This window comes from Hyperolius riggenbachi, chromosome 11 (genome assembly GCF_040937935.1).
Source record: "Hyperolius riggenbachi isolate aHypRig1 chromosome 11, aHypRig1.pri, whole genome shotgun sequence".
In the NCBI taxonomy this organism is placed as follows: Eukaryota; Metazoa; Chordata; class Amphibia; order Anura; family Hyperoliidae; genus Hyperolius; species Hyperolius riggenbachi.
In genome coordinates, this window is record NC_090656.1 from 251,158,633 (window position 1) to 251,180,892 (window position 22,260).

Consider the following 22,260-nt stretch of genomic DNA (forward strand, 5'->3'; position numbering starts at 1 on the left):
GTTGTTGCCTAGCGATGCGTCTGTACAGCACTGGAGTCCCCAAACTGTGCCCCCGTGCAATCGCTATAAACAGGCTGGTGATGATGATACACTATATACCCAACTAGTGATGAAATTTGGCATATGTGGTATCATTTTAACCAGGACAATATTTGTTTAGGTGTTTTATAACTGTGGGCTTTGTCATGTAAAAATTAGGAAGGGCGGAAAAAAAAAATTTCTGCATTTAAGCCAAGTTTTCCCCTGTAAAATGCCTATACAATTCTTAGAATAAAAGATTACCCAAAGAAAACCTAGATTGTCCCGAAAAAAATTATAAATATATAAATCATTTTGATTGCACAAGTATTAAAAAAAAAAAAAAGTTATTGCTGTATCAACAGCGACACAGGTGAGAAGCCAGAGTTGTCAGGAATCTAAAAGGAAATTTAAAGTAAAAAAAAAAAAGCAGTTTAACTTACTTGTGGCTTCTTGCAGCCCCCCGGAGGCATCCTGTGTCAACGGCGTCCTTCCAAGACCCTCCGACCAGCAGTGGCGACCCCCTGCAAAGCTGGCCAACCACGCGCCTCCTCATCCCATCCCCATGCATGATAGCGTTCTGTGCGTGGGCAGTTTGGGACATTTGCTACTACACATGTGCAGAATTCTCCCGCCATGATCAGGGTGTCCGTGGCTTAGGGCCGCGCCTGCGCAGTAGCCTCCGACTTGCTAAGGCCGGCTTTGAGGGGGTCGCCGCTGCTGACTGAAGGGTCTCAGAAGCACGATATGGACACAGAATCACTGCAGGGGAGGGGGGGACTTGGGACTGCAAGAAGCCCTAGGTAAGTTAAATGACCCATGGGCGGGGAGCACCGGAGCTGCGGTGAGGGACCCAGAAGACCTTTAGGGGCTGTAAGAAGCCCCAGGTAAGTAATGATTGATAATCTTTTTTCACCGGTTGAGTCCTTTAAACTGCTTTTTTTTTTTCACTTAAAGAGGAACTCCAGCCTAAACAAACATACTGTCATTAAGTTACATTAATTATGTTAATTAAAATAGGTAATATAATCTCTTACCCACTCTGTTTTAAAAGAACAGGCAAATGTTTGTGTTTTCATGAGGGAAGCCATCTTTTTGGTTGAAAGGAGGGGACAGGGAGCATGAGACAAAGTTCCAACTGTCCTGTGTCCTGATCACCCCTCCCAGTTGCTAGGCAACGAGAACAACATCATCAGAAATCCCATCATGCTTTGCACAGCATCAGAGGAAAAATGCCTGGGCAGTTTTCTTTGATGGGGCGGAGCTTAGCTTCTGTGCAGCGTAAAATTGAGGCTTTAGTAAGAAAAACAAAGTGCTGATGCTGTGAAATGGTTAAAGAAACACCAAGCCTTTTCAGTGCTGATGAGAAGATTTTTAGTCTGGAGGTTCTTTAAGAAACCCTTTAAAGAGAGTCTGAAGCGAGGATAGATCTAGTCTGAAGCGAGAATAGATCTCGCTTCAGACCTCATATATAGCAGGGGCACGTGTGCCCCTGCTAAACCGCCGCTATCCCGCGGCTTAACGGGGGTCCCTGTCCCCCCAAATCCCCTCCGTAATGCGGGGGAGCGCTTCCGCATTGGGGCAGGGCTAACCGCCGCAGCCCTGCCCCACGCGCGTCAGTCAGCGCGTATCTCCGCCTCTCCCCCGCCCCTCTCAGTCTTCCTTCACTGAGAGGGGCGGGGGAGAGGCGGCGATGCGCCGCTGATAGACGCGACTGGAGGCAGGGCTGCAGCCGTTAGCCCTGCCTCCAGGAGCGACTAAGTCTGCGACCAAGTGTCGCAGTGGGGGGTTTGGGGGTGAAGGGACCCCCGTTCAGCGGCGCGTATGCGGCGGTTTAGCAGGGGCACACATGCCCCTGCTAACTATGAGCTCTGAAGCGAGATTTATTCTCGCTTCAGAGTCTCTTTAAGGCCTGGAACCCACCTGCAGCATTTTGGCCAGTGTTTGTGTTTAGATAAAACACTCTCTCATTCACTTGAACGATAATTGCTGCAAAAGCATTGCAAACGACTTTATTTTGCCATGATTTTGAAGAATCGCCGCAAACATTTATTCCATGGTTCTCATTCAAGTAAAGGAGAGAGTTTCCCAGGCCAAAGGGGTAAAAACCCCGGAACCTGAAGTGGGGCACTACAGTGAAAAACTGTAAAATTTTAAATATGTACACACATATACAAATAAGTAAATTTTTTCCAGAGTAAAATGAGCCATAAATGACTTTTCTCCTATGTTGCTGTCACTTACAGTAGGTAGTAGAAATCTGACAGAAGTGACAGGTTTTGGACTAGTCCATCTCTTTATGGGGGATTCTCAGGGATATATTTATTTTCAAAAGCAGTTAGTAAATGGCAGTTGCTCTGTCCAACTGTCAAAAAACTGTGTAGGGAGCAGGGAAGCCGGCCAGCATCATTGTATAAATCCTTTTTAGGGAACACCTTTATAAAGAATAAAAGCCTTGCTGAGAATCCCCTATGTAGAGATGGACTAGCCCAAAATATGTCAGTAATGTCAGATTTCTACTACCTACTGTAAGTGACGGCAACATAGGAGAAAAGTCATTTATGGCTCATTTTACTCTGGAAAAAACGTACTTCTTATTTGTCTGTTTGCACATATTTTACATTTTACAATTTTTCGCCGTAGTGCCCCTTTAATTAACCAGCTGCCAAATAACTGATTGGCAGCTTCTGACTTTGGGTTTACTTTCTTTCTCTTTTTGGGTAACTGTGAATTTGCACATTTGCAGGATGTTTTGGTTATCAGTAAATTGATCTAATTCCGTGACTGCAGCTGTTGTTGTGTCTCCGCAGAATTCACCCAATGATCTTCAGATGCTGTCTGACGCTCCAGCGCATCATCTCTTCTGTCTCCTCCCCCCAGTCCCTCCCACCCAGAACGCCCTCCCAGAAGTCTTGGCCGTCATTCAGGTATCACTTGCTGCATTCGATTGGGACATTTCCTGGCTGCATAAATTAGCATACAATTTGTATCAGTATTTCCTGATTATCCCTAGTAGTAATATAGCACAACTGGCCTTGTGTTTGTGTTCAGTGCTTATAGCTGCCAGGAAGACGCCATGTGATAGTGCATGAATCTTTAGGCCATAGATCCTCAATATATGTGGCTCACAGTCCCTAATAGGTACCCCCGATGGGGGGCTGGGTGCTTGTCTGTGTTGTAGGCTCTAATATTCTCTGAGTGCTTTAGACTGTGCCTTCCCACCTACAGCCTCAACAGCAGGATGATACAATCCAAGCAGCACTACCAGAAGAGACTGGAACTGATGCCCAGCACTTAAAGGGAACCTTAACTGTCATACAAAAAAAGTTACCTGGGGCTTCCCCAAACCCCCGGCAGCCATCCCGTGCCCTCGTCGCTCCTCGACTATCCTCAGTTTCTCAGCTGTGGGTTAGTTTCGGCCGACTGAGAGCCGGCCCCTGGCCATTCTTGTCTTGGCGAGGCCACAGGATGGCTGCAGGAGGCTTGGGGAAGCCCCAGGTAAGTGATTTTTTTTTTATGACCGTTAAGGTTCCCTTTAATGCTTCTGGCCATGTAATAAAAACTTTAAGACAGGATTTTTAGCGGCTGTAGGTTAATTTCAGACAAAAAAGTAACATTTGAATGCTGGGAGTACTCTGCTATCACATGGTATATTCAGGTCTCTGCCTTTGAAAAGGGCTGTCACATAGGTGGGGGTGGTGGTGGAACAGATAAAATCTTGAAAATCATCCATGCACTTATTTAAAAAAAAAAATACAAAAAAAAAAATACAAAACTTACATTGAAAAGGTTCTCTTCCGTTGAGGTAAACAAGCGATTGGAACAATGTAGACACACTAGTGGTGGGTGGTGAGTCTGCATGCCAGACAGTGCACAGCCCCTTCCACCACTTCCTGCGCAGCTTCTGAACCTGCCCCTCCCGCCACTTCCTGCGCAGCTTCTGAACCTGCCTCTCCCGCCACTTCCTGTGCAGCTTCTGAACCTGCCCCTCCCGCCCCTTCCTGTGCAGCTTCTGAACCTGCCCCTCCCGCCACTTCCTGCGCTGCTTCTGAACCTGCCCCTCCCGCCACTTCCTGCGCTGCTTCTGAACCTGCCCCTCCCGCCACTTCTTGCGCAGCTTCTGAACCTGCCCCTCCCACCACTTCCTGCGCAGCTTCTGACCCTCCCGCCACTTCATGTGCAGCTTCTGAACCTGCCACTTTCTGTGCAGCTTATGAACCTGCCCCTCCCGCCACTTCCTGTGCAGCTTCTGAACCTGCCACTTCCTGTGCAGCTTCTGAACCTGCCACTTCCTGTGCAGCTTCTGAACCTGCCACTTCCTGTGCAGCTTCTGAACCTGCCACTTCCTGTGCAGCTTCTGAACCTGCCACTTCCTGTGCAGCTTCTGAACCTGCCACTTCCTGTGCAGCTTCTGAACCTGCCACTTCCTGCGCAGCTTCTGAACCTGCCACTTCCTGCGCAGCTTCTGAACCTGCCCCTCCCGCCACTTCCTGCGCAGTTTCTGAATTTGCAAAGAAGGAGCCCTCATTGGATGTAGACCTCAAGCCTTGTTCCTATTAGATTTGGATCCAACTGAACCTGAAGCGATTTAAAAAAATAAATAAATACTTTCCCATAGAGCCTTCCCGGTGCGCTCCCTGCCTCCTCGTTCCACCGATGTTTCCCAGTGAAAGACCAGCACGGTCAACTAACCCTTCGGCCCTCCTTGGTCAGGCAGAGAAACCGTACTGTGCATGCGCAGGAGGCGTGTAGGTTGAATGGGGACAGACGTGGAACGAGAGCATGGAGCTAAAACTGGGAAGTAGGGATGATTCGGCGTTCCACAGGCAAATACCAAATTTAGCATTCCAAAACACGGGGTTAACACAATGGCTAGGAAAGTGAAAATTAACTTCTGAAACAAGAATTTTCGGCAAACGATGGCACCAAGAAGATGGCCCACCGGAGAATCTCCAGAGACCACGTAAGAGTAGCAGAATGAGTGATTTTCCTCGTTGAATGGGGTCCAGGGAACCAGGGTAGGGGATGCCCTAAACCCCCCCCCCCATTCATGTGAAAAACGCTCGTTCTGCCACTTTAGTGTGACCTTTGGGGACCAGGGAATCACCGGCGGCCGTTTTGTTGACATCTCTATTGGCCATAAATTCTTATTTTAGAAACCAATTCTCACTTTCCTAGCCATTGTGTTAATGTTTGCTGAAAATTCTTGTTTCCGAATCCAATTTCTGCATTGGCAGAGCGGCATGCGGTACTCGAGTGTAATTTACAATTTTCGTGATTTTACTCAGAACTGCTGAATTCAGAAGCAAAAATCAAAACTTCTGATTCAGAGAGCTCACTTTACTGGGAAGGCTGTGTGGGATCCAGAACCTTCCCCCTACTCCGGTGAGTATATACTCTGAAGAGAGTTTCCTGGTTTCAGATTTGCTTTAGCTGGGGATTTAACCTGGACTCCGCAGTACCCGGTTTGAGCTCCGGTTAGGCTGACTAGCATTCCGTCTCATCACCAGTACCCATTACCGTCACTACAGACAGGTATTCCTACACCCTTCTCTGTGTTGCCTCTGCAGGTCTGTCTGGAAGGAGAGATCTCTCGTCAGTCCATCATGAACAGCCTGTCTCGTGGGAAGAAGGCATCTGGCGATCTCATCCCCTGGACGATATCTGAGCAGGTTTGTATCGCCTCCAGCTGTGTGGTTTTTATGGGCTGTGTTGGTAAACGTCTCCTTCTAGAGTCTTGTAACAGATGTACTCATTTATATCGCTTTTTCCTACATCCAGTTCCAAGATCCCGACTTTGGCAGCTTGTCGGGGGCGAGAGTGGTGAGAATCGCCGTCCATCCGGATTACCAGGGGGTAAGACATGTCTCTTATCGTTTGGAATATAATGTAACTGTTGTGGTAGCCGGGACAAATGGGCAAAGGAAATGTGTGGGTTTTATCTACAGTAGCATTGTTTATTTTAAAACTATAAGAAATGGAATTGGAGAAATAACATATTTTTAAATTTGTTTCTTTATTTTTCCCTTTAAAATGCATACAAAATAATTACTGAAAACAAGTATCACCCACAAAAAGTCTAATTTGTGGCAAAAAAAAAAAGAAAATAGATCATTTAGGTGTGATAAGTAGTGATAAAGTTATTGCCAAATGAATGGGAGGAGTGCTAAAATGTGAAAATGGTGAGAATGGTAAAATAGCCTGTGAGGTAAAGTGGTTAAAGTGTAACCGAGGTGACATTAGATAGACGTGTGTATGTACAGTGCCTAGCACACAACTATGTAGTGTTCCTTTTTTCGCCTGAATGAGTTGGCATTCAGGTATGCAACTGACAGTTTCTCTCCTGTTGGGATCCAGTGAAATTATCCCGTAACACTCACTGATAAGGTATTACAGCCATAAAACTTTTCACATCAAACGATGCCTGGAGAGTAGCTTGTCAGGTGTGTGAAACCTGTATGTGTGCCGGTGCCTAATCAGCCGGATTGCTCACTCGGCCTGGGCAACGTCCATACAAATGAAGAGACGGCACACCACTGGCTGCAAATTACTTGCTGTGTATTATGGAACATGTTACGGATCAAAACTCCTTCCTCAGGTGTGAATAACAGCCATAAAACCTTTGTCTGGTAGACAACAGCATCTGAGTGCAGGGAATAGATAAAAAAGGTCAAATGTTCATATATTTTAGCTCTGGAAAATGGAAAGACTGTCATTGAGCAGAGACAATAAAACAAATCTACTTTTTACTTTTTTAAACCTAAAAGTACATTGTTAGTGGCACTATGATTTTTATATGTAAGTGGGTCCCTAATGTCATTGCTCTTGCCGTGATCCGATATGTGTCAGACAAGCAATGCATTTATAGATGCCCCTATCAGTTACCCCTCTGGGCTCGCCGGTGGTTAGATGTCAGCAGAAGGGGTCGCTTTATGATTTGGGTGACACCACTGTCCCTCTTTGTTGCAGATGGGGTACGGCAGCCGAGCGCTACAGCTGCTGCAGATGTATTACGAGGGGAAGCTGCCCTGCCTGGAGGAGGAGTCAACCAATAAATCGCAGGAGATCACGTCAATAAGCAGTGAGGTAAGTCACCCCTGCATCTCCATCTTGTGGTCAAAAAGTAAAACCACATCCAAATACCCTATTATACACCTTCCCATACAAAAATGAAATACATTTTCATTATTTTTAAAAAACCCTTGGCGCTAAAGTGGTTTGGTCACATGACCACATTGTTTTTTTTTTCTGACATGTTTTTATTTGCTGACCTCGTTTCTTATTTGTTGACATTCCTCTCCCGCCCCCTGCAGGCCGTCAGCCTTCTGGAAGAGACGGTCACCCCTCGGAAGAATCTGCCGCCCCTCCTCCTCCGCCTCAGTGAGAGGCCGGCCGAGAAGCTGGATTACCTGGGGGTCTCCTACGGGTTAACCCCAAAGCTGCTGAAGTGAGTAACCAGTCCTTTCCGTTACAGGAGTGCAGTGATGTGCAGTAACCCCGGCAGCCAATCAGATTTCAGCTCTCGTGGATGGAGGATAACTGCCTATGCCTGGCCCCGGTTACTGTGCACTGCTCTCCTATCAGTGACCAGCAATGCTGTATCATGTACCGGGCTTCAGGGAATGGCCAATATGTTACTAAGGGCCGGAGCCCACTAACGCTGTTGTGCGCAGTTGTGTCCGCTTTTCAGCATCTGTAACATTGATGTGTTACTGAGAAGCGGACACAACTGTGTTAGTGGGCTCAGGCCCTAAATTATGCAGCTTGAAAATGGACCAATCATCATCTACTGCATGCGCCTGGCCAGATTGCAAGCTGCACGCTATTCGCATTGAAGAGCAACTAAAGTGAAAATAACATTATAAAATTGCTTTTTTTTTTTTTTTAATGTTCATTTATAAATTACTTAGTCAGTTTTTGCCCATTGTAAAATCTTTCCCCAATTTGATTTACTTTCTGAAATGTATTACTGGTGCAGACATCTTTACTGCTGGCAGATGCATCACTGCAGAATGTTTAATTGCCATTGTTCTGAAGCCAGTGAAAATAATACCTGGTCTTCCAGAATGCTCTGGGGAGGAGAATTATGCATAGCTAAGCAGCCTAGGCTGTGACATCACTGGAAGGGCGGGGTCCCATACCAATATACAGCAATATATAGCTATAGGAAGTGTTTCTGATGCTGAAAGCAGGAAAATTACTGTGACAGTGGGGATCCTGAATGTCGATGAAAGTGGATGGAGGTGAGCCCCCGAATCGATTGTGATGTAGCCAAATCAGTCGCTCTGCCTGCACAATTTTTCTAGTTAATGCAATTCGAGGTTAAGCATAGGATTGCTGCAAAATTGCTCTTTAGCCCCTATGCATAGCGATTTCAAAGCAATTTTTGCAGCTTAAGAAACCACCAGCTTACCCAAAATCCCTTGCAGGACTTCAAAACTGCAAATCACAAACACTTTTGCAATGGCTAACACTAAAATAAAAGTGTTACAAAAACGATGGGAGTTGCTGCAAAAATTGTTTTACAGAACACTAGTAAAAACCAGGGCTGTGGAGTCCGGAGTCGAGGAGCCGGAGCAATTTTGGGTGCCTGGAGTCGGAGTCGGTGGTTTCCTAAACTGAGGAGTCAGGAGTCAGAGTTGGATAATTTTTGTTCCACATCCCTGGTACCTTGATCGCCGCCCATGCACCGCTACCCGCCGCATTAAAGGGCCCCCCCAGACCCCGTGCGCAGCCTGGCCAGGCAGCGCTGAGGGGTGGATCGGGACTCCCGATGACGTCAACACGATTGTCGCCATGGCGATGGGGGAAGCCCTAAAGGAAATCCCGTTCAGAACGGGATTTCCTTATGGGAAGACGGCGCGGCGGCGATTGGAGGGGCTGGGCGAACGCCGCAGGGAGGGGGGAATCGTGTAGCTAGCGCTAGGCTAGCTACATGATAGAAAATAGAATGCCAGGGTGGTCAAGAGGGGTGCAGATAGGAGATTGATGCAGGGAGGGGGCAGCCTTTGGGGGAGAGAGAGCCAGGAGAACAGGGGCTGCAGCACATGCTGAGACAGGAAGTGATGCTGAGACAGGAAGTGACATCAGCACCTGCTTCCCTGGACCGCATTGCATGACTGTTATTGGAGGCTACTGGGGGAGCCCATGTCTCCGCTTCATTTAATTGCGCCATTTCCAAGCAGCTATATTTACATAAAATTAGTATAACATGAGCATTTACTTAGTTATGAACATCTCTATTTTTTGTTAGGTTTTGGAAACGCGCCGGGTTTATTCCCGTCTACCTGCGGCAAACCCCGGTGAGTATGTTCTTCTAATTCTGCACTTTATGGGGTCACAGAGATTATACTGATGTAAATGAATGTAATGCTGGATACACACGGTGCGTTTCCGCACTCGATGCGCCCGTCGATTTGCGTCGACTCAATTATTTTCGACATGTCCGATTCGCATTTCCATGGATCGTTAGGTCGATTTGGCATACTTTACATGCAAATCGACCTAACGATCCATCGAAATGCAAATCGGACATGTTGGATATAAACGAATTGACGGGAATCGAGCGGGAAATCAAGTGCAGGAACGCCCCGTGTGTATCCAGCATAAAATGGACACTGACAGCTTGTAGAAACACTTAAAGGGACTCCGAGCAGTGCAGAAACTATGGAAAGCTGGATATCATTTTGAAGCTCTCTTTCTCCTCTTTCTGGCGACACATAAACCGTTGCCCTACGCCTTTTTAGTTTTCTCTATTTTCACGATCGAAATCGCGGCCGCGGCAATTTCGATCGCGAAAATAGCAAAAACTAAAAGGCGTAGGGCGGCGGTTTATCTATCATTGGAAAGAGGAGAAAGAGAGCTTTAAAATGATGCATCTTTCCATAGTTTCTGCACTGCTCGGAATCCTTTTAAAAAGATGATTGTAAATCTGTTACATTTTATGCATTTATAAAAATATTAAAGCCAATATAAATTGAAATTATTAAAAAACCAAAAACAAAACCATACTTGCCTAAGGATCAATAAAATACTGCTAAAGGGGGTGACAGCGCTGGAGCGAGGGGACCGTGAGAGGCACAGGAAGGCTCTATAGGGCCCAGAGCCGTCCTTCTCCTTAGGTGAGTATCATTTCTTTCTTTTATGTTCAGTTGACATTAAGTGCACATTTTTCTTTAGAATGCCATTTCTACATGTGTGTGTGAACCTGGGTTTTATCTCTGCCTAATCTCTTCCTGTCTTACCTCAGAATGACCTGACGGGGGAGCACTCCTGCATCATGCTGAAGAGTCTGCAGGAAGAGGAGGAGTCTCAGCAGGAGCCTTGGCTGACGGCGTTCTGGAAAGGTAAGAGCCAGACTGCTGTTGGAGAGTTTACATAGCTGGGAATTGGCATGATAAAGAAGCGTAAGCTGTTAATGGGAACCTGAAGTGAAAGTGATATGGAGGCTGCCATATTTATTTCCTTATAAACAATACCAGTTGCCTGGCAGCCCTGCTGATGGCTGCAGTAGTGTCTGAATCACACACCTGAAACAAGCATGCAGCTAATCCAGTCACACTTCAGTCAGAGCATCTGATCTGCTCCATGCTTGTTGAGAGGCTATGGCTAAAAGTATTGGAGGCAGAGAATCAGCAGGACAGCCAGGCAATCTGCATTATTTAAAAGGAAATATACTCCATGTACCTCTCACTTCAAGTTCCATTTTAACCTCCCTGGCGGTAAGCCCGAGCTGAGCTCGGGCTATGCCGCGCAGGGGGAGATCTCAGCCCCTGGTGGGGCGATTTTTATGCTGTAAAGTGCTGTGCGCGCAGCCAGCACTTTGCTAGCCGCGCGCACAGCTTGATCGCCGCCGCTCTGCGGCGATCGGCCGCACGCAGCGGCGAAAGAGGGCCCCCCCCCGCCAGAGCCCTGCGCTGCCCGGACCAATGAGTTCCAGGCAGCGCTATGGGCTGGATCGGCTGCGTCTGACGTCAGGACGTCGGCTGACGTCCATGACGTCATCCCAATCGTCGCCATGGCGACAGGAGAAGCCAAACAGGGGAACGCGTTATATACGCGTTCCCCTGTTTGCTATAGATGCCTCGCACTAGAGGGACACATTCGCCCTCTAGTGGTGTTTCATGTAGCTACCACTCTGGTAGCTTTACATGAAACAAAAAAAAAATGTAAAAAAAAAAAGGATTTTTGCCAATTTGGCAAAAAAAATTAACCGCCAGGGAGGTTAATGAAGTTCCCAGGGAGTGTGAATTTAAAGGGACCTTCAAGACTATTGAAACCCAACGTTTTGTCCCCCTAACACCTACTGTGCGGGCCCAGACACTCTAATCCTTGATAAAAAAAAAAAAAAGTCATTGAGGCAGACCTGAACTCAGAACTTCCTCTCTGTTCAAAAAGATAAGCAACAGCATGATCACCTTTAAAGAAAAACATTTATTACAGCTGATACAAATTCTGCAATAAATCTGCATTGTGTCTACTTCCTGCTTTCATGGAAGCAGACATAGGATTAACATCCTGTGTTTACAAATTAGCTGCTCTGCCGAGATTCCTGAGGTGACACAGCTGAGTGATCAAATTACATTTGTGATTAGACACAGATGAGGGGGACTTACTAAACTCTCTAAATACATACAGGGTGCATTTCTCTGTGCTTTCCTTCTGTCCTGGGCAAGAGTTCAGGTTCACTTTAACCTTGTTGGAGGATGTTTCTGTGTAATGTGCGGTTCTATAGAACACTCTAGACCAGGCATGGGCAAACTCGGCCCTCCAGCTGTTAAGGAACTACAAATCCCACAATGCATTTGCCTTTATGAGTCATGACTGTGGCTGTCAGACTACTGCAATGCATTGTGGGACTTGTAGTTTCGTAACAGCTGGAGGGCCAAGTTTGCCCATGCCTGGTGTAGCCTGTGTTTGGTGTCCCGTTTGGTAACGCATCTCGTCAGTCTTTAGTAGGAATGGCCAATAAGATGCTAATAGTACTGAGTTGATGCTAGTTTATGTAAATTGTATCCTGTTGAATCTGGGCCAGTTCAATGCACTTCCTGTTGATTTTGATTGGACGCAGTTGAACATAAACGGAAAGTGTACGATATATCAAAAGCCTTAAACGTGGAAAATTGAGCGCACTCTGCGGAGCCCCAGGGACCACCATTACCTTGGGGGCGGAGGCAGTTTAGCACCGGCCCTAATAATGGATTATTTAATCCATAAGACGCACAGACCTTCCCCGCCACCAGTAGGGAGGGATTGCGTCTTATGGACCGAAAAAACATGGTATTTCATTCCAAGGAGAAGCAAAGGCTCCTTTGCTGATCGGTTATTTGCATTTGGCAGTGTTATTGGCCTGAGGAAGCGGCTTACACCCATGAAACGCATTGCCTGTGCTAAATAAATATTTATATTCGTTTATGCAAAGATCTTGTCATTGAAGTAAGCCACCTCATTTTTTTCAATTTTATCTTGTTTTTAATCCAATTTTATTTACACTGGGGCACTTATTTACCCAAATTGTTCTTATTGTATGATTCTGACCCAGTTCTGTACAAAGCCTGAGGAAGAAACTTTACATTTCAAAACCTTGCAATAAACCTTGCACAGTTAGTCCTTAAAGGCATCACCAGAATCAAGTTTGTTGTTTTGATGTTTGCATTTAATTCCAAGGAATAAGTTTCCTGATTTGATGGTTACTTTGTCAAGGCGATGGGCATGTGACTGTCCCTGAGGATGAATCAGATTCGTTATCTGGTAAATTTATCTCCTTTTTTGCAGATTTCAGGCGACGTTTCCTGTCTCTGCTGTCCTATCAGTTCAGCGGTTTCTCTCCATCGGTGGCATTGAACATCCTCCAAAATAAGAACGTCAAGAAGGAGTCTCAGAGCTGTACGTTTGCCCGTCATCCCATCATCTCCTCGTATGACGATCTTCTGTGTTTCAGGAAGGTCTGAGCCATTGACTGTCCTGCTTTCTTCTCCCCGCAGTGATCACCCGCTCAGAGCTGGAGGCGTCCTTCACACCCTACGACCTGAAGAGGCTGGAGATGTACTCTCAGAACATGGTGGACTATCACCTCATCATGGATCTCATTCCTGCCATTTCTCGAGTCTTCTTCCTACAATGTCTTGGAGGCCTCAACCTTTCGGCAGCCCAGTCTGTGAGTCGCGTAGTGTCCTGTTTCACTGCTCCAGGAGGGGTTTAGGATTGGGAGACCTCTTGGTTAGAGGGACATTTGGCCATCACGTTTGTCCTCGGTCTTTGGGTGGTGTTGGTGTTCCTGGCTGCTTCTTCTCTTGGGCTGGACAGTGGCTTGATAGTGTACTGGTTAAAGGGAAGGTTCAGGGAGGGTGGGTAAAAAATCAAAATCAATTTCCACTTACCTGGGGCTTCCTCCAGCCCGTGGCAGGCAGGAGGTGCCCTCGCCGCCGCTCCGCAGGCTCCCGGTGGTCTCCGGTGGCGCGCCCGACCTGGCCAGGCCGGCTGCCAGGTCGGGCTCTTCTGCGCTCCAAGTCCTGGTACTTCTGCGTCCCACGCCGGCGCTCTGACGTCATCGGACGTCCTCCGGGCTCTATTGCGCATGCGCAGAACTACTTGGAGCACAGAAGAGCCCGACCTGGCAGCCGGCCTGGCCAGGTCGGGTCGGCCACCGGAGACCACCGGGAGCCTGCGGAGCGGCGGCGAGGGCACCTCCTGCCTGCCACGGGCTGGAGGAAGCCCCAGGTAAGTGGAAATTGATTTTGATTTTTTACCCACCCTCCCTGAACCTTCCCTTTAAGGGCACCCCCTTTGACATGGGAGACCAGGGTTCAAACCCTGGCCAGGGTCAGTACTTATTCAGTAAGGAGTTCAAGGCAAGACTCCTAACACTGCAGGGTGGCCTCTCGAGCGCGCCCCAGTGGCTGCAGCACTTGAGCGCTTTGAGTCCAACAGGAGAAAAGCGATATACAAATGTTCGGATTATTATTATTTTTGGGAAGGAGAATATTCTGAATTTACGGTTTCCACCTATTGTCCTGATGTCTACTCTTCTCTTCTTCAGGCTCTGCTATTGGGCATTGGGCTGCAGCATAAATCGGTGGACCTGCTGGAGAAGGAGATTGAATTGCCGAGCAGTCAGCTGATGGGTCTGTTTAACCGAGTCATGCGCAAAATTGTCCAGGTAACTTAATGTACCAGAGATGTGAAGGTAAAAAGATTTGAACCCCCCCCCCCCCCCCCCCCCGGTCACCCGAGTGCCTCCGTCCAGCCACAATCACTCTCGGTAAACTGGCTCAGTTGCTCCAGTCGGCTCTACTGCGCATGCGCGGACACACGTATGTATTGGTGTTCCACCTGTGAGCTGAGCACAGGGTGAGCTGAATGACTGCTCACCCTGCTGCCGCTCAAATCCCCGGTGGCATTAAATATTATTCCCCCTCCAAGTCGTACCACCTCGGAAGAAGACCTGAAGAAGACCTGTATAGCCACTGGGGGGTAATGTATTGCGCTCCATTCATGCCTTGCACCATGTACAGCATCCGTTCTCCTGAGCCAGCCCCCCTGCTATGGCAGAGATTGTCACGCTGCCTGCCTGCAACAGACCACTTGGTTATTATACACTGCTTATTCTGAGCTACCATCCTAGCCTTTAGAATTTGCTTTGCCCAATTTTTAATTAAAGAGGACCTGAACTCTTGCACAGGACAGAAGTAAAACAGAGGAATGCACCCTGTATGTATTTAGAGAGTTTAGCCTGTCTAATTCCTCCTCATCTGTGACTAATCACAATATGTAATGCGATCCCTCAGCTCTGTCATCTGACTGCCACGGCAAAGCTCATTTGTTAACACAGAATGTTAATCTTATGTCTACATCCATGAAAGCAGGAAGTAGACACACTGCAGATTTATTGCAGGATTTGTATCAGCTGTAACAAAGAAATATTTTTGTTTAAATGTTGTTATGCTGCTGCTTATCTTTTAGATCAGAGAGGAAGTTCTGAGTTCAGGTCCACTTTAAAGGTGCTTTAGGTATAATTTTAGTGCTTTTTTACAGGAAAATGTGATTTATATAGCAAGATAGGGCAGAAGGTCTTCTGCTTGCAATTGGGGCAGTCAAAGTTGGCAGAAATTGCCTTTCGATTGCCCCAGTTCTAACTGCATACAATTTGCATTTAATCTGCATGCAAGACAGAATTTTTAGCATCTCACTGACCATCTCTTTTTTTGTGGACACCTCCAGCTATTTAACCGGATCCAGGAGAAGGCCGTGGAGGAGGAGATGGTGGCGGTCAGAGAGGTGGTCATGGAGCCAACCCTGAAGTCCCTCAATGAGGATCTGGTGAGAGTTTCCTCTCGAAGGAAGATGCTACAGACCCGCCATGTGTGTTCCTCTTCTCATGAGATGTTTTCTCTTCTCTGTAGGAAGATGCAGCCAAAGAGTTCCAGCAGAAGCACAAGGAGGAGGTGCAGAAGCTCCAGGGAATGGACCTGACGCAGTGAGTAGGCCGATCGGTGACCATCTATGAAGGTTCTTATGGCAGGTGGAAGAGCTGAAACCAATCTCTTGTCTTTTAGATACGTCATCCGGGGAGACGATGAGGAATGGAACGATGTCTTGAAGAAGACCGGCCACAATGCCTCGGTCGTCAGTGTGAAGAGGTCCGTGTGTGACGGTGTAGACTAAGGCTAGGTTCACACTGGGCCCGTTTGCAGAACGGACCTGAGGTCCGTGATCCTGCTAAACCTGAACGCAAACGGATTCCTGCTGCCCTTTTGCAGCAAATGTTTTTGTTCCGTTTTACGTGTTTGTTTCTTTTTTCCTCCCCCAAAAACGGATGGCTGCAGCCAGGACCCCAATAGGTGTCCCCCAGGTAGCCTGAGGGAGTAGCAGCCAGGACGGGGGGTGCGGGCACAGCGGTGGGGAGGGCCTCCCTCACCTGGGTCCCCCCTCCAGCTATGTGCCGCAAAAGTGTAGCAAACGAGCGAGAGGGGAGGTTTACCTTACTTCCTCTGCTCGCTGTGACTTCCTGCAATGCCGCCCTCCAGTGGGCAGCATTGTCGGAAGTCACGCGGCGAGCAGAGGAAGTAAGGTAAACCTCCCCTCTCGCTCGTTTGCTACACTTTTGGGGCACATAGCTGGAGGGGGGGCGGGGGGACCCAGGTGAGGGAGAGGTGGCGACCTCCCTCCCCGCTGCAGTTCCTACTACCCCCCCCCCCCCCATCCTGGCTGCTACCCCCTCAGGCTACCTGGGGAACACATATTGGGGTGACGTGAAGGGGAGGAGCAGGCAGTAAGCAATGCGGATCTCCCTCCGTTTTGTGTGCAAGAATTGCCTGTGTAGAGGGAGATCCGTTTTTGCACTGCCCTCCACTACCCCTTTGTGTATCCGGGCTCCAAGTGCGGGAAAATGCAGCAGATCCGGACCGTCCGTTCAGGTTTTGAAAACGGGTCCCCGCAAACGCAGATGGATCTGTTTTTTGTTTGGCTGCTATTTTCAGCTGCTATTTTCAGGCTCCTTTCACACCAGACGACGCATGCAGGAGCCGTTTCCTGCATGCGTTGATAGCCTGCGGCGTGTCGTCGGGTATCTGCGGTGTGATGCAATCAGCGGTGGTAGCAATTAATTAACCTGACGGGAAAACGCCGGCTCCGGTGGTTCAACGCTACCGGGTGCGTTGGAACCGCAATGTACCGAAACGCAGCGTCGTGTGTGAAAGGTAAAATGAAAGTCTATGGACTTTCATTTTACCTTGGTCAACGCAAAGAACTACCTTTGCGTTACAATGCAGTAAAGGGCTCTGGTGTGAAAGAGCCCTTAACCACTTGAGGACCCACCCTTTACCCCCCCTTAAGGACCAGTGTTGAATTCTGTGATCTGTGCTGGGTGGGCTCTACAGCCCCCAGCACAGATCAAACACCAGGCAGAGAGATCAGATCACCCCCCTTTTTTCCCCCACTAGGGGGATGATGTGCTGGGGGGGTCCGATCTCTGCTGCCTGCGTGTGGCTGGCGGGGGGGGGGGGGCACCTCAAAGCCCCCCTCCGCGGTGAAATTCCGCTTCCTCCTCTCCTACCTGGCCCCCTGGTGATCGGGGCTGCACAGGACGCTATCCGTCCTGTGCAGCCTGTGACAGGACGTCTCCTGTCACATGGCGGCGATCCCCGGCCGCTGATTGGCCGGGGATCGCCGATCTGCCTTATGGCGCTGCTGCGCAGCAGCGCCGTACAATGTAAACAAAGCGGATTATTTCCGCTTGTGTTTACATTTAGCCTGCGAGCCGCGATCGGCTGCTTCCTGATTAATTAGCCTGCAGCCGGCGACGCAGAACTGCGTCGCTGGTCCTGCAGCTGCCACTTTGCCGACGCACGGTATGAGTGCGCGGTCGGCAAGTGGTTAATATTGCTATCCGTGGCTCCGGTTTTGATCAGATTTTAAAGACCTAGTGTGAAAGAGCCCTAAAACCTAAACATTCTACTTTGTTCATCAGCAGTATTTTATGCTACTTTTCTGAGTGCTTATGTCAGAGGAGATTACCGCACATTGGGGGGGAGGTACTTTGGTGAGGGGAAATTTAGGCGCCGGGCTCGCCAACAATACAAACTTTCATGTTCGCTATTTGTAGCCACAGTTTGTATAGCGGACGGCACCGGCATCTGCTGTTTTATCGGGCACTTTGCCGTCATAGCCACAATTACCTGTATGTGCCCAAACTTTCATGCCACCAGATATTTTAGTTATTGAAGCGACGACGGCACGGATATTGGTGGAAATGCAGGGGGGGATGGGGGGCTTGGAGGGAGGCAGTTAGGTATGGGGTCTGATAGGGAGTTATGTATCAGTGTATGGGGGGCAGTTAGGTATGGGTTTGGAGTCTGATAGGGTTTAGGCATCAGTGTGGTGAAGGGACAATCAGGCATTGGTGGTGGGTCAGTTAAGGTTTAAAGGACACACGAGGTGACATGTGACATGATGAGATAGACATGTGTATGTACAGTGCCAAGCACACAAATAACTAGGCTGTGTTCCTTTTTTACTTTCTCTGCCTGAAAGAGTTAAATATCAGGTATGTAAGTGGCTGTCCTGACTCAGACTGGAAGTGACTACAGTGTGACCCTCACTGATAAGAAATTCCAACCATAAAACACTTTCCTGGCAGAAAATGGCTTCTGAGAGCAGGAAAGAGATATTGAGAGTCAATAGTTCATAGATTTTAGTTCTGGCATACTTCAATGAATGTGTCATTGAGCAAAAACAATAAAACAGTTAAAATGTAAAAAGTAGATTTAAACATAAAATAAAACTGTGGAACATCTTAAAAAGTCATTTTTAGGAGAAGGAAGATAGATGGATACAATAGTTTATTTCATTAGTTTATTTTCGCCTTGGGCGTCCTTTAAGCATCGTTGGGGTTAGGGGGTCGGTTTGGTCATCGGTGGGGGTCGGCTAGAGTTAGGCATCAGTAGAGCGATGGCTCTGTGTGAGAAAAGGAGGTTTTGGGATTAGTGTTAGTAATTTATTGGTAAACTTACTGATAAATTACTATTGGAATTACCACTGGCCAGTTGTCGAATATCGGTAATGCTACTGATATTCTGCTAGTGACTATTTCTCTAAGTTGGGAGATGTTTGTGGCAAGCTACACTGCTTCTGCGGTGAGACTGACCAGTAAAATCTAGTTGCCATGGGTAACGCCACCTCACATCCCGCTCACTGACCTCAGATTTCCAGTTAGGCTTGGTTCCCACGTGTGGCTGGCGGGAGTAGACAGTATTGTGCACAGTTTAGTGTCTGCTCTGATGGTGCGCTGTGGTCTGGCTGCAGCCCCGGGCAGATGTGTTACCCCCATAGGCTATATGAGGAACGCATCTGCCTGCCCGAGATTATCAGGGACTGCACAGAAGTGCCCGCTTACCACAACGGATCCACTGCAGAGTTGTTAGTGTGAGCGGCTCCTACCGTGTTTCCCCAAAAATAAGACCCTGTCTTATATATTAATTTTTGCTCCAAAAGATGTGCTAGGGCTTATTTTCAGAGGATGTCTTATTTTTGGGGAAACACTGGTAGTTTTCCTATACACAATGTATATACTGCATGCCATGCTGAAACACAAGCAGCATACACAGAGCTTGTGGTTGGCAGATATTGGCTCTCACTTACAAGAAATAGATTCTGCTGATCATGCGGGTAAGAGTCTATTTCTTGCAGGCAGAGAACTCTTGTCAGGCTCCCCAGAGCTATGATAGGATAAGCTGTGTGTACTGGGAAGAGGTGAAGTGCTGCTGATGCTTATCAGGACAGATCAGGAGCGTTGGCTCCAACAAAAACACAAATTGCCAGACACACATACTGTATACAGGACTGTAGAACTCACATTATACTGCTGCTCTCCTGTATCCAGGCTTTGTATGGAGCGTGACTTGCTGGTGTCATGTGGGCTGCTGCTAGGGCTTACATTCAGGGGATGTCTTATATTTCAAGCATGCTAGGAATTCCTGCTAGGGCTTATTCTCAGGGGATGTCTTACTGTAGTGGAAACACAGTATATGTAAAATTAGAGCTGTTCACTGCCAGTTTAGCGATGTGTAAAATGATTTTAAAAAAGTCATCCTCGGCTCATGTGCCTAACGTCCCCCCCGCCTCTTTTTCAGTGACAAGAAGCGGAGACTGGATCAGCCGGAGAGGAACTCCTCTGGGAAGTTTGGAAAGAAGCTGAAGAAGAACAAAGACAAGAAGCCAAAGTTTGGGAAGTAACCGGCTGGGAAGACGAGGGGGGTACACCGCCTGTCTCCTCCTTCCTGTACAGATACTGGGGAGGAGCCTGTTGCTAGGATACCTTGATGGTGCTGTATATAGTCTGAGGTACAGAAGTTCATATGTGCCTTGTGTGTAACCAAGAGATGCGAGTTTTATGTAAATTGTATAAATCGAGTAAAGTAGGAAGTTTTGCTTTAACTTTGCACCTCCCGGGTTGATTTTTTGTTTTCCTCTTTTCTTTGCCAATTTGATCTGTGATTGTATGGTGATTGGGCGTGCTGTAAGATCGTGAAGCGTGGGAGTGGGATTGATGTACTGGATCGCGTGCTGCAACACTGAAGGCTTAATTGTTAAGGTGGCCACTAACAATCCAATTTCTAGCAAAAAATCGTTCAAGCGTTTAGAAATTCTAATCGGATTGGTTGTAAACAATCTCAGTTGATGGGCACAATCGATTAGGAATGATTATAAAAATAGTCATCCAATTGGATTTTTGTCAAACCAGATTTTGGATTCTCTTGTTGGTAGTGATAGATCGGAAAAAAAATCATTCACTACACCATCAATGGACCAATCTTTTCTTCCTATCACTCTAACAATTCTTCGCTAGAAATTGGATAGTTAGTGGCCACCTTTAGATTTCAATGGAAATCTGATCACGGATCAGAGACTAAGCAGGAAGGGTGATGAAATGTATTATCATGACAACCCGAAATTATCAATCGCTTGTCGGCTAGGACTGTATTGACCCACATGTGGCATGTTTACAGGACAACGGAAATGAGTGGTATGTGGCGGCTGACATATTTCTTTCCTTTTAAGCAATACCAGTTGCCTGGCTCTCCTGCTGATTCTGTGTCTAATACTTTTAGCCATAGCCCCTAAACAAGCATGCAGCAGATCAGGTGACATTGTCAGATCTGACAAGATTAGCTGCATGCTTGTTTCTGGTGTGATTCAGACACTACTGTAGCCAAAGAGATCAGCAGTTTTTTAAAATGAAACAAATATGGCAGCCTCCATATCCCTCTCGTTACAGTTGTCCTTTCACACAGAATCCATTACGTTACGTCGCAACGAACAATATCATCGCATCTCAACACGATGCAATGATATTTCTATGGGGCGTTCAAATTGTGTGGCGGGTCCTGCAGTCGTAACGCACAGCATGCAATGCATTTACCAGACACGTCATCACTACCTTGTTCAGAAATTAATCACTCTCTCTCATCAGTGGGAACATTAGAGAAAACACCTACCCTGCTCTCTGTTTCATCCTTCACTGCTCAGCCTGCTTCTAATCAGCCCTGATAAAATCCGACTGATCATTCAGTCTGGCTTTGCAGGGAATAATTATAGCTGAGTCTGTCTTCTCTGATGTGAACCTAACTTGCCTAACTCCATGCTCCCATCCAGTGACTGACTAAGCATTACCTTGTACTCATACTGTGCTGTGTGATCTGGTTTTCTTGTATTCCTGTATTGTCTTATTGCTGTATGTTTCCCCTAAATATTGTCTGTAACCCTAACTAATGTCCAGCGCTGCGTAATATGTTGGCGCTTTATAAATACAACAAATAAATAAATAAATAATAAATATTTTCAAGGCCAAGCCTGCCCCTTCTGGCTCTGCTATAATTACTCAGCTATAATGATTTCTGAGCAAAGCCAGACAATGCTCAGTCTGGGATTTTATCAGGGCTGATAACAAGCAGGCTGAGCAGTGAAGGATGAAACAGAGAGCAGGGTAGGTGTTTTCTCTAATGTTCCCACTGATATATATATGGTAACATACATGACGGTGCTTCGTCTCTGGTTCACTTAAAGAGAACCCGAGGTGGCTTTGTATAACGTTAGTGGGGCACAGAGGCTGGTTGGGCACACTAACACCAGCCTCTGTTGCCCCATGGTGTGTGTCAAAGACCCCCCTGCTCGCCGCTATCCTTCCCGCAGTGCTGGCGACACGCAGCGCGTCGCCAGCACAATGTTTACCCTAGCGCTGTCTGTCAGCGCCGCTCCCCCGCCTCCTCCGCATCGCCGCTACCCGCCCTCGTCCCTTCCCTCCAATCAGCGTGAGGGAAGGGACGAGGGCGGGTAGCGGCGATGCGAAGGAGGCGGCGGAGCGGCGCTGACAGACAGCGCTAGGGTAAACATTGTGCTGGCGACGCGCTGCGTGTCGCCAGCATTGCGGGGGTATAGCGGCGAGCAGGGGGGTCTTTGACACACACCATGGGGCAACAGAGGCTGGTGTTAGTGTGCCCAACCAGCCTCTGTGCCCCACTAACGTTATACAAAGCCACCTCGGGTTCTCTTTAAAACTGAAACCAAACATAGTAAAAAAAACAACTTTACCAATCAGCTCTTCCCCTTTATGCTGGGAATACACGGTTTGTTTTGTAGCTGATTAGATGGTTCGATAGATAATTTCTGACTTGTCCGATCTCCCTTTCGAGCCTATTTCTGATAGAAGTGAATGGAAAAAGATAAGAAAAATGAGTGGAAGATGAG

At 47.6% G+C, this 22,260-nt stretch overlaps 1 protein-coding gene across 1 annotated transcript in view; it reads left to right on the forward strand.

Moving 5' to 3' along the window:
* The window catches only part of NAT10 (N-acetyltransferase 10), a 66,626-nt gene extending 46,676 nt beyond the window's left edge, over positions 1–19,950 (forward strand). The window contains exons 16-29 of the mRNA XM_068259691.1: positions 2,829–2,945; positions 5,589–5,690; positions 5,800–5,874; positions 6,988–7,104; positions 7,332–7,465; positions 9,272–9,320; positions 10,268–10,364; positions 12,793–12,903; positions 13,002–13,174; positions 14,057–14,176; positions 15,238–15,336; positions 15,420–15,493; positions 15,573–15,656; positions 19,647–19,950. Coding sequence (XP_068115792.1) covers positions 2,829–2,945; positions 5,589–5,690; positions 5,800–5,874; positions 6,988–7,104; positions 7,332–7,465; positions 9,272–9,320; positions 10,268–10,364; positions 12,793–12,903; positions 13,002–13,174; positions 14,057–14,176; positions 15,238–15,336; positions 15,420–15,493; positions 15,573–15,656; positions 19,647–19,749 — 1,455 coding nt within the window. The 3' untranslated portion in view covers positions 19,750–19,950. The remainder of the gene's footprint in view (positions 1–2,828; positions 2,946–5,588; positions 5,691–5,799; positions 5,875–6,987; positions 7,105–7,331; positions 7,466–9,271; positions 9,321–10,267; positions 10,365–12,792; positions 12,904–13,001; positions 13,175–14,056; positions 14,177–15,237; positions 15,337–15,419; positions 15,494–15,572; positions 15,657–19,646) is intronic.
* The last annotated feature ends 2,310 nt before the right edge of the window (positions 19,951–22,260 follow it).